The 12,669-nt window shown below is 37.2% G+C and overlaps 1 protein-coding gene across 2 annotated transcripts; it reads left to right on the plus strand.

The window, feature by feature from the left end:
• The first annotated feature begins 1,761 nt into the window (after positions 1-1,761).
• Positions 1,762-8,595, plus strand: LOC134844583 (uncharacterized). 2 transcript variants are annotated; one of them, XM_063861329.1, is made up of 5 exons: positions 1,762-1,774; positions 2,818-4,021; positions 4,494-5,217; positions 6,104-6,644; positions 8,043-8,595. In XM_063861329.1, exons 2-5 carry the CDS (start codon positions 3,355-3,357, stop codon positions 8,496-8,498), a joined length of 2,388 nt encoding a protein of 795 aa, XP_063717399.1. In that variant the 5' UTR covers positions 1,762-1,774; positions 2,818-3,354; the 3' UTR covers positions 8,499-8,595. The 2 variants fall into 2 exon arrangements, with proteins under 2 accessions (XP_063717399.1, XP_063717398.1); XM_063861328.1 differs by lacking the exon at positions 1,762-1,774 and adding an exon at positions 1,832-2,323 and having other exon boundaries at positions 2,512-4,021.
• Positions 8,596-12,669: the final 4,074 nt, after the last annotated feature.

Raw genomic sequence — 12,669 nt, forward strand, 5'->3', positions numbered from 1 at the left:
TTCTTTCTCATAACTAATGGATTGAGATGATTAAAAGAAGTTTCGATCAAAAATCACAAATCAAAATGAACAAGGTATTTTGCTAGAAATAAAGGCACCAAACAAACTGCATGCTCATCAGTAATTTGGGGGTATCAAAAGGCCCAATCCATTGATAGCTATACACTAAGATCCAATTTTCAAACAATTACATCAAAAAAAATTGCAGAAAACTTAGAAAAACTCTGGAAGACTATGAACTTGAAGAGCATTAACTTACCTTAATTACAAAAATAATAATAAACATGGAGCCTATACGAAACGGTAATAAAGCTGAACTATGAGAAATATAGATTACAATAAAAAAGACGCCCATTAGGTAAAAAACACAAAAAAAAGATCATTTTTTTTTCAAAAGTTCAACAAAAAAGAACCACACTACTGAATCTCGCGCGACACTAATCAAATACCATCGTAGACAATACAGACAAGTCAAAACTTCAAAACAAACTTTCGTGAAATTTTCGAAATTTTCGTTCGCGAAATGTGAAACATTAAAACAATACGCTGTTCCATTGCCTTGAATTGATTTAAATTGAAGCTTCTGTGCAAGAGCCTAATTCTGATGCACATAAATTCAAATTCATTGCTCATCAGAAACCGTATTCAAAAAAACTGGAAACCTATAGCAACAATAAGCTTTCTCCTGCAAAATCGTTAACTTTTTCTTCTTTTCAAACAGAAAAACTCAGCGTGTATAAATATCCAAAACCCATGAAAAAAATTTCGGCTCCTTAAAATTAAATCGAAAAATAAATTTAAAACTAGTTAATGAAGTAAAAACACCTAGGCAAGAAAGCCGAACGAAATCCATAGAGCCGACAAAAAAATCTTTTAATATCTGAGAACATTTTTCCAGTTGGAGACTCAGCATCACTTCAGTTCCTCCAGGCCCAGAAAAACAGCTGTTAAAGCTGCACCTTGACTAGCACTAGAGATTCTGAAATCGAAGATCCTCTTAATGGTAATTACGGGAGAAAAAAAGCCCAAAACCCGTCTACAATGCTCTTGCTTATCGCAAGGGTAAAAGCAGGATAACCCACAATGCTTAGCGTCCAGGAAATCAAAAAGGACAGAAACATCCGACCACAATAAGTGCAGAAAAGAAAAAACCAGATTTTTTTTCGTTTTTATTTTTTGATCTAAATTTTTGTAATTTTGTGAGGCAAAGAACAGTCGAATTTCTTAAAAAGCTACAAAACACCTAATACTGCAGGAGGCTGTATAAATCGCCCTAAAAGTGATATGAGAATAAAGTATCTTCGTTCTTTTGTAAATTTTGGTCATTTAGTCTGAAAAACTTAAAAAAAAATTAGACCTATTTTCTCGACACTGGCACAATAAATTTGGACATTTTTGATTGGAATCCCAGTAACGAATAATAGAAATTAAATATGAAACCAGGCTTGACTCCCTAACAATTTTCCCAGAAGTAACTTATTTCGGCCGAAAAAAAAAACACCCTCTGAAGTTGTTGGAACAAACATACAAAAGATCGCAACAAAACAAAAACGTTTCATGTTCTCGCATCTGGTCAATTTTTGACCGGTTAAGTTCTTCTAGCTATCAAAATTAATTTCTAAGGAGTACATTTTACGCACAGACAAATAAGCCCAGCTGGTTACAAAACAAAGCTAATTGACAAATAGAACATTTACTCATTTGACTTTTTCTAACTGACTATTTGAATTAAGCTAGATGACCTTTTTTTAATATGTTTAAAAGCACTTCAAAAGTTATTGAAACTACGATTTAATTAAAAATAACTTCAAAATTTGAATATATACTAGTAGTGTTTTAGACAAAATCGTCTCATTAATCAGAGAGATTCAATAAGATAAATAAACAGCTCAACAGATAAAAACAATCAAATAAATAAAACAGTTAACATATCGAGACAAAAGCATCAAACCAAAATTCGTCTTTTTATTTATAAAGAGAATTTGCAATTTAACTCTAAATGAAATGGAAAATCAATCTGGCTGTGAGCCGAACCATAGTAACCATTGCGACATCTCTTCTGACATACCAATTCATACCAACTCTCACAAAACGACGCAAGACGTCTAAAACCGTGCGCACCATTACTTAAAATGAGCAACAGTATGTCACGCCATAACTTAAAAATGTCAACAATTTGACTAACATCTTAACTGACAGTTTTCAGTGGTTTCTATGGAACAGTAACAGATTTCGCTGCAATTTGCAATACTTCCGAAAAGATGACAAACGTGAACAAGTAAATCTCTTCACGTTATATCAAACGTTCTTTTCACATTTCCAGGTGAGTAAATTTTTAACCTCTATTTTCGGCCGGAAATGGTGGCAGATGAACGTAGGTAAACATTGACAGTCACAAAAGCCGCACGTCATTTCTTTCCACCAACACAAATTGATTGTAGTTTTTTAAATCCTGTTTGCATAATTCCTTATTTTCACCGCACGTTTTTTATTTTGTTGGCATTTTTTTAGAGACGCAGAATGAAACATTGTGGAATAAAATATTAGTTTTGAGCCGTTTAGAAAATGAAATCCGCTTGTTTGCGCCGTTACTGAAGCCTTAAAGCGCAACCATGTCAAAATTTTGCCATGTAAAAAGTAACGCTGTATGCCTACCTACTTAATACACTTAAAATGTAGATATACCAACAGCTAAAAAGACACCAAAAACAACGTGCAAAAAGATATATTTGCATTCAAAAAATCTGATAAACAACGGTTTTTTCTTCACTAAATACGACGCGCAGTCAGCGAAACGAAAAATCAGTTTTTCTCTAGCTAGCATTAAAAAAAACAGTTTAATAATTGAAACTGGTTTGGAAGCAAGAAACGATTATTACTGTTCGATAATTATTCCGCTCAAATTTGGAATGGCAAAACCGATTACTTCAATCTTGTCAATTCTTACCAAAACGAGTCAGCACCTTCGTCTAGATTAATATAATTGGTTCAATCATTCTAATCCCGGATTTATTAATGCGAGATCAGATATTTCATAGAGTTACTGACGGCTGTCTGCCAAGTAGAGCCCTTTCAAGGCAATGATTGGTGCCGTCTTTCATTCATTAAATTACCTTACAATTCAGAGGCTCGTAATTGAAACTTGCTTGCGCACGATTTAACTTCTTTTATATCATTTCTTACTTATACACCAAACAATCATAATTTTACTAAGTGAGAAAAGTTCATACCTCATTCATAGATCTTCAGTTTTCACTTATTTGAACAGTCAGTTTGCTTTACGATCGGTTATACTTGCAACTGATGCAAAATTAATGTTGAATAATTTAATTGGCCAACTAAGTAAACACACCTATGGCAAACGATACTAATACCAAAACATCAGATTCCTTAGTGGACAGAAAGAGTTCATGTCACAACGCAATGTGGAAAAACAATCATCAGAAATCGAGATCCGACATCGCAGATCAATTCAAACAAGCTGCAAGACGGAGATCTTCAATTGAAGCCAGTGAATACAATTTCAGTAGACGCACTTCGCTTTACAACAATGGAATTTCAGGCAGTCGAAAAAGTGCTGCCAGTAATCATTCAACTAAGTCCTCGAGCTCCGAAGCAGGGAAAAACTCTTCTGCAGCCAATGGGTTGTTTCTCCACGGTAGACGAAACTCAATTTTGCAACAGGAGTTGTCGCAGTTTGAACTCGAAATCCGAGATGTTTTACCTGAAAGTGTCGAAGAAATTGACGAAGCTGAATTGGAATGCGAGTACGAGGAACATGGCGTGGAGAAACCCGGAGCATCGCCAGAAGCATCGCCTTACAAGGTCGGCAGAGCACAGTTCTACTCTTGTCAGAGACAATCGACTCTCGTCAAATCAGATCACCATGAGTTCCTTGTGGGGAAAAGTGATAAAAACTTCGAGTCGCATGGAACACAGCAACAGAGAAAAGGATCATTGAGAAGAGGAAGTTTGAGTTTGGGAATCAATGGCAGCACAATTGGTAAATGGGTCAAGTCAGGTCAGTGTTATAAGGCATGTTATTACAAACAAAATAAAAATCCACAAAACAAACGGTTTCTACCCTTTTAGCTCCACACAATTTCACCAACTGCCATTCAACTCTGTTTAGTCATTTAACATCACTACAACCTTGACTTTCGAGGTCTAAGGTCGCCGATGGGCGCGCTTCGCGGCAATAACCGACTCTAACTTTTTTAACCGGCTCTAAACCGAGTCTTACCCTCTGGACAGAGTATTACCCCCAAGCTCGCAGCACGTTCGCTAGACTGCGGCGGTTACAATTAACCAATAAAATAAAAATCTAATTTGGGGTTAAGGGATCAATACACCGCTATTACGCTTGAACTAATTATCAAAAAAATGAAAGGCTCTTCAATGAACGTATGTAATGTCCTCTCCTCTTTTATACTGCGACAACTTAAATCTTTGACTTTTTAGCGCATATCATAGCATATGTTTCTTATTTTTAGGAGTCTTCAGAAGTTCGCACGATGAGGATGATGAGAAATACTACTTAGTAAAAAGTGGTACCCTTGAACAGGTAGTTGAACAATGCCTGGCACCTCATCGCAAACTAGACGACCCATTTTTTAAAGATATCCTTTTAGAGCAATACTCGTTATTCACTGATAAACTAACGCTTTCGAATCAACTTCTATCGTCCGCTAAACGTCTTTTATCGACTAGTACAAAATCAAACTCATCTTGGAAAAAATCTCCCTCAGATTTAGAAGAGCAAGTAAAAGAAAACGCTAAAGCTATGATTCTGAAATGGAAGGAAAGCTTTTCCAAAGACTTCCAGGACTCCCAAGGTCTAGAAGTGCTTTCGACTCTTATCACGCTGAGTGCACTTATAAATTCGGTACACCTGAAGCATTCCTTAGAACGCCAGAAACGATTATTAGACGTTAAAGTCAAATGTTTCATTGACCCTCTAGAAACAAACCCCGAAACTAGCGGAATCAAGACAGCAACCCAGGCGTCAGATTCAACACCAACCCAGGCGTCAGATTCAACACCAACCCAGAGAAGCTTCTCGGCCGGAAACGATGCACACGTAAGGACTGTTTTACCCAGCAAACTGCAGTTGAATTTCATCCAACAGACTCCGGTTCTCAACTCGGCTCATGATTTCGATACTTGTCCCAAAAGCAGTCGAAATCGATTGAATTTCGACCAAGGCCAAGATCCTAGGTGAGTCATACAGCACCGTTATATTTAATTTAAGTTACGATTGCCATTGACGTCAATTTCATATTTACGCTGAATGGTACCGTTATAATCAATTCTTTGGGAAGAAGGGCGGACGTACTTAGGATCCCTTAATCCATTTACGCTGAAAAGGCTCATTTACGGGGAAAATTAGAAGACTACTTTTAACGAAACCCACGCATATTTCGAATAGCGTACGACTTTCATAAACTGATCAAACCATTAATTCCTTCTATTTTTGGATGCCAGTATGTCTGATTTTATATTTGGTGGTTTAATCATTCCTAATACCTCGCACAGGAACTTAATTGACGAACTAGGCCAGTTAGAGGGTCAAAACGTACATGTGCCGGCAACCTTTAGTAATTTAGGTCGATAAACTTTTTCGCCGCAAATTAGGCCAAAATTATCCCAAATTTGAATGATTTGCAAACAAATAAATAAACAACTTGTTAGTCTAACAGTCGCAACTCCTGTCATGTAATGCGAGAAAATTAGGTAACTAAGTCAAAACATTTCGGACTACAAAACAGTTCGGCTTTCAATTGTATCTGAAGGCGCTTCGAACAGCTTTCATACCACGCAGAAATTCTACGTGTGCAGATAAAGCAATATAAGCGAAAGTCTATATCTAGATAATAGCAGAGGGCAAACTTCTCAAAATCAAATGACCATTTCTAAGACCCAACGCTTTGCTTTGCCTTGCGTTTTATTTACCCAAACGCTTACTAGATCCTTTGAATACCAGAATGATCAGAAATGCATTTCCCATTTCAAGTTTGATCTCCAAAGCTAACATTTGTAACTAGTAGATAACATGTCATAACTTGTAAATTTTAACTTACTCCAACTATTATCTTATTTACAGGCAAGTGCAGAGTCTGGCTAACAGAACCAAAAAGCGCCCTCCTTTAAGAAGCCTGTCCAACTCTTCAGAGCTTCGAAACATAGGCTCAAGCAACAGCATGGGTTCCAGAAGCTACTACAACATCACACCTGAATCCCAACGCAAATCATTTTGTCCTTTTTCTCCAGAAGAAGTCGCGAAACAACTGACATTCAAATATTCCAATTATTTATTAGAAATGCAACCTTTTGAAATAGTGCAATACGCCCAGGGAGAGCTAAACGCAGACTCTCCTCTGATGAAAATTATACTCCTGAACAAAGAAATAGCGGAAAAGATTCCGTCTTCGATTCTCTCTGATAGACACCTCAAGTCAACTAAAATTGCACAGAGAATTGAATTTTGGCTGAAAGTAGCAGAGGAGCTGAAAGAACTGCGAAACTACGAGTGTCTTCAGATAGTCGTGCACTCTCTGAACTCGCCAATGTACGACAGCAACAGACTACCCGAAGTGTGGAGTTATGTAGAGAAATACTTACTATCACAGTTCGAACGACTCAAGGTAAGAACTGTTCGCGGAAATTAAATAACAATCGGTTGGTGTGCAATTAGCTCCAAGAACTCGGACCCTTAGAATTCCCCGTAGACCTATATACCCTTGGAGTAATACCAACGTAGAGAAAAAAATGAGAAAGAAGCTTGGAAAAGCGTTAATGAATTTAAGGCAACCAACCAACAAAAATGTTTTTGTTCTAAATATTTTGAAGGAAAAATATTAATATATGGATAGTTAAAATTGGGCAAGTTTTATCAGATTATCAAAAAGGTTATCAAATTTTTAGCCCTTTAATTTGGTTTTAACTATGCTATGAGACTCGGTGTTTCGAAATATATATATTTTTTGTTTCCTGGGCTTACTTCAATCACAACGACTGGAACCATTTAATCTAACTGAACGATTTGCTTTTCCATCATTTTTTTTTCTAGATATTGTATTTATATCTTATAATATAAGAAAAGAATTATGGAAAAGAAAATCGTTCAGTTAGATTAAATGGTTCTAGTCGTTGTGATTGCAGTAAGCCCAGGAAACAAAAAATATATATTTTTCGAAACACCGAGTCTCATAGCATAATTTAAACCCACATTAAAGTGCTAAAATTCGATAACCTTTTTGATATTTTGCCCAATTTTAACTATCCATACGAACTACTCTTAGTCAAACTTTGAGCCTCCGAATATTTGAGATTCATACACAAAAAGTAATTAATTTTTTTTTTGGAAACAGTCCAAAATTTATGGAGAGGAGATTGATTGATTTAATTTTGTTAAAACTGTTTAATGATTGACTTTTTTGATGGAGAAAATCAACTCCTCGGTAAAAAAAACATAGCCAACAGATAGTTGGAAAAGTAATTAACGCAGGGAAACAGCAAAAAACACTGCCTGTTTTTTTTTAAAGAATTTCAAAAAAAATATATATATATATGGCTTTAAGGCTCTTTGAATTTAAAAAACAATTTAAGATTGACACTTTTTTTTGATAAAATTACCCAATTTGAGATAACTGGATCGAGAGGTAATTTTTTTTCCGCTGAGATCTGAAAATTAAAATCTCCTTTCGAAACTAGAAGTCGATCACGTTTTTCGTGACCTTAACACTTGCTGTTCGATAATGGAGTTGGCATTTCTTTAAACAAAGGAAACGGACGAAACTTAAAAAGAAACCAAAAGTAAAACAGCGAGAAATTTATTTGAGCGTGAACAAATTTTCCTAAGTTTTCCTGAAAAAAAAGAGAAAAAAAACAAAAAATCTCCAAGACCTATAAAAAGTGTATTCACTACGTTCATGACTCTTAAAATCTCAGCAGAAGGCTTAAAGCAAAACCCCCAGAAGAAAAGTACCAAAAAATCACCGCTACGATACCAGATATATAAACCTCGGTGAATTTCATTTCAGGAAACAGTTTCAATAGAAGACAACTACCAGATTTTGAGAGAACTTCAAAAGAAAGAAGAAACAGAAGACGAAGGGCCTCAAACAAAGCCAAACGACCAGCGTAGATACTCCAATTCATTCAAGAAAGTATTGGCTCGAACTCTCAGCGGAAAACGACGCGAGAGTCGAGACTACATCGAAAAACACGGCTTCATTCCCTGCATGAATGTTATCAAAAAAGATATTTTGGGAATCTTAGCTGCTCACAAAATGGATAAAGATGTCGACGGCGTTATCCAATTTGCAATGCATAGAAAAATTCACCAACAGCTGCAACAAATCCGATTGGCCCAAAGATTGCTGAAAAGGTCTCTGCAATTGCAACATAGCGAGTACATCTGGAACTGGTTTTTAGATCTTTTCATTTTGGAAAAGGGCGAACGCGATTCAAATAGTGCATTTTTAAGCCGCCGATAGAATTCAAACAACAGTTTTGTAAGTGGTGCTAATTTATCAATCATAGTTTCTCCCATAAAATAATTTAATTTCTGCGAATAAAAGGAAACCGTTTTTCTCTCCATGTTTCGATTCTATGGTGAAAGAAATATTTCAAATGAAAAACGTCTAAAGAAATTGACAACTTGGACATAAAACACTTGTCTGATTTTTTCTGCAATTCCAGAACTTGAAGGATATTTTTCATCTGATTTATCACAAACCTCCTGTTTGCTCAAAAAAATCGTTTTTTTTAATGCTAGCGGTATTCAATTCAAGTAGACTGAGGTTTTGACAGCAACAAAACTTTGTTATAAAAAATCACGATTTAAGATAGCAAAAAAGTTTCCAAGTGTTTTCGAAATTTGTAAACCAACAATTTCAAGAACCAATATTACTATTTTACAAAATTTCTAACATACCGAGAAAAGCAAGATCTAACAAAACTTTCATATCTTTGTCTTGAAAGTAAAATTTAAAAAAATATTAAAAATAAGTTACGTTTGTATTGAAAAAAAGCGGTATTAAAGCGCCCAGTTTTTGAGCAGACACCTGATGAGGCAAAAATGTTCAATTAACCCCTGAAAAGACTCACTCGTAAGGAATATTGTTTCGCTCACCTAATGATGCAATATGATGCCACTAAGCCAATTAAGTATGTACCAAAAAAACTCAAAGTCGAGTGAACAAAAAAAACACACAATTATACCGAACCGGAGTTGGTAAATTAAAAATAAACAATAAAAAAAAAAAATTTTGAATACAATCATGTTATACGTAAAAAAAAAATCAGTGCGCATTATTTAACGGAGCAAAAAAATTGTAACAAAAAAGTAATAAACTTAAACTCCGCAAGAAATCTTGCTAACGTAATTACCTCTACCAACTGAGCTTTAGAAATGGCATCCAAAATTCAGGTAAACTGATACTCCAATTAAAAGTCCGCGCTACGGAAACTAAGCTGACAAAAAAACAGACGGACGATATCACCAAATAGCAAAATGTCTAATTTGAAAAAAAAACAGGCCCCATTCGAGCCAAAAGCTTTTGAACTATCAACCAGGTAAGTCACCTCTATCCAAGATGCGCTGGGTGGTTGATTGATTTTAAATTAAGTGTGAAGCAAACAAAGATCTGCAAAATTTTGTGAACAATTTTTTTTTACCGAGAAAAACTCAAGTACCCGGTTTGTAACGCTCATCGCAAGAGCAATAAAACTAATTAATCAAACCAATCTAAGCAAGCTAAACAATGAACAGATCATACCGAAGAAAAACGCAGTTGAAAAACTAGGTGAAACACAATTTTCGTATGTTTCGAAGAATGACACCTAGGGCCCAGCTAAAGCTGGAGCTACGCGTTTGATATTTCTCGCGATATTATACTGATGCGGAACGAAATTCGTTATTTCAAAAATTGGAACTTAGTCATAAACTGTTGTTGTTTCTCTAATGAAATAAAAGAAGAATAAAAATATTCAAGATTTTGGAATACTTTTAAAGACGTAACCTGTCTCTTACGAAAAATGAATGTAACTGTGCCAGTCGGTCATATCTGGAAGTTTGACCTTGAGGGACATGAAAATACGTGATTTTGGAGTGAAGTTTTTATTTTCAAAATTTCGAATGGAGCCTGTCATGCTGTTTTCTCGCACCAACTGAAAACACAAAAAGTGAAGAATCAGAACGACCGATTTACAATCGCGGGAAAGTGCTTGAATAGAACAGCGGGAAATTGCTATTCGCAATTTCCAGATACAAAATAAGACACGAGTAGAGCTGTCTTATCCCGAAAAAGGAGGAGAGATAATAAAAAGAAGAGAGAACAACTATTCGGAACAAACCAGAGTGAACCTTCAATGGAAGGATGGACAGCTTGAGTGTCCCAAAAACTCAAATTCTAGAGTCAGAATTTACTTCTGTTACCAAAACTCACCAGTATTAAACTTATCTAGTTATATTATCTAATTCTCGAGTTGCTTACCAATTTAATTACTCCTTGTACTCGAGTGCATCAACATGTGAGTCCCTAATTTAATTTTCTCGAGTGTGTTTTATGATCGTTATGTTGAGATAAGGCGAGTTTTAGGTTGATCCATCTGAAATGGATCAAAGTTCCACTGTCCAATACAAAGTAACTTAACGGATTGTTCCGACCCTGTTTTTAACGGCTTTCGTGTATTTTGGGTATTTTGAGACCTAAGTATAGGAACGTTCTTATTTTCTAGAGTGGGGGATATTTTGGTAGTAGCCTTTAAGCTGTAACGGGTTCTAGTCTCATGTCGCAAGCGAACCGAATTGGCTCCGACTGTTCTTGAGGTAGAAAAACACAAGAGATAGTTTCCCTGACTCTTGAGCCAATGGTTATAGGGCCTATTTTTCTTAAGCCTCTTATGTTACTGAAGTAGGCGACTGTTACATAGTGTTTTTATGGCGCTCCTGGGTGTTTTTACGACATCATGACTACGGATTCGAACCCACTTGACACAGCTCCGGGCTGCATGCCCATTCTAGAGTACCGGTGGTACGGTTCAGCGGGAACGTGTAAACCTTCCGGTTGTACCGTGATAGCTTTTTAAGAAAACTTGAGAAAACTTCCTGGTACGCTCTCCGAACGAGGCCTAGCTAACCGAGTAAAGGGGGCAACTAGGGAAACAAAAACAAAAAAAAAGTATAGAAAAAGGAACAAAAACCATAAAAGTAAAAGACAGTGACTTTGATACCGGACCATTTGGATCAAACCTCTATATTAATTAAATAGTATACCCATACTGTTTTATAAGACCGATCGTTTCGATCAATCTAGCAATTTAAACCAGTGACTTCAATAAGGTGCCCTAGTGGGGGGCGTTGTTAAGGGATTTCAGATAGATTGCAACCTAGCCGGACCACTAGGAGACTTGACTGGAAGAGGTGACCGATCGAGTGGGAAAGTGGTTCACAAGGATCGAACCGGACCACTAGGAGACTTGACTGAAAAGGTGACCAGCCGAGTGGGAAAGTGGTTCAGAAGTACTGAGCTGAACCCACTGGAAACTTGACTGGAAGAGGTGACCAGCCAAGTGGGAAAGTGGTGCTGCTGTCAAGTGCAGAACAAAGACAACCAGCACAGGATCACTACAAGAGGACGCACAGGGTTGTTCTCAAGTTGGGCAGCGGGTATCGTTAGAATCCACATTACATTATAGGAGATAAGTGTAAAATTGGATAAGCGGAGCCCCGTTGTTTTGAGGAAGTTTTTGCACAAGCAGGCCTGGAAACAGGTCTACGGTTTTCTCTCGAGAGGTTTAGCACCCGGCGCTTAAGGGATTTTTTGGCTTAAGAGGGGGGCTAAAGAGGGGGGAGGTTAGCAGGGGAGCTGGTTAAGTTAGAGGTTAGCGGTTGTAAATTGTAAAAAGGGGGGACACGTTAGAGTAACTAATTGTTCGGCATCGTCGATTTAGTTACATTTGATATTCACACGCGTTGGTTATAAGAAGCGGATATCCAAAATTAAACCCATGTTAAGGTAGGTACCCTGGTCGGATCGGTAGGGGGGAACGGACATAGACAGTTTTTGTGATACCCCATAAGATCGCTAGCAGGGGGGAGGAAAACGCGTGGCAATCGGGTACCACACATTTTTCGGTCAACCTTGAATTTCAGGAGAATTCATCCATCTGTTTTTGAAATTTTTCCAGTTTAAATTTTCACGTTTTGGTGAAAATTTTCTGTTGGTATTTTAACGAACAGGTGATCACAAGATACCTGCGGGGAATTTAGGGTTTCAAATACAGGGGGATCAGTATTTGGGTTTTGACCAGTAAGATAGGGATTTTGGGAAGTGGTGGTAAAAAGTACAGTGGTTCAACAGTCCCTACAACGAAGAAGAAGAGACCCGACATCCAGACACTCAGTGACGAGTCTTGGGACAGTACCGAAGAACTCTTGGGACATTGCAGTCTGGGGACAGTCTTGGAGCAACACGGTCTTGGGACAGTCTCGGGACAGAGCAGTCTTGGGACAGTCTTGGGACAGTGCAGCCTTGGGACAGTCTTGGACCAGAGCAGTCTTGGTACTAAACAGTCTTGGGACAGTGGTCTTGGGACATTGGTCTTGGGTGGGTGGTCTTGGGACATTGGTCTTGGGACAGTGGTCGTGGGACATTGGTCTTG

This window comes from Symsagittifera roscoffensis, chromosome 4, assembly GCF_963678635.1.
Source record: "Symsagittifera roscoffensis chromosome 4, txSymRosc1.1, whole genome shotgun sequence".
Taxonomy (NCBI): domain Eukaryota; kingdom Metazoa; phylum Xenacoelomorpha; order Acoela; family Convolutidae; genus Symsagittifera; species Symsagittifera roscoffensis.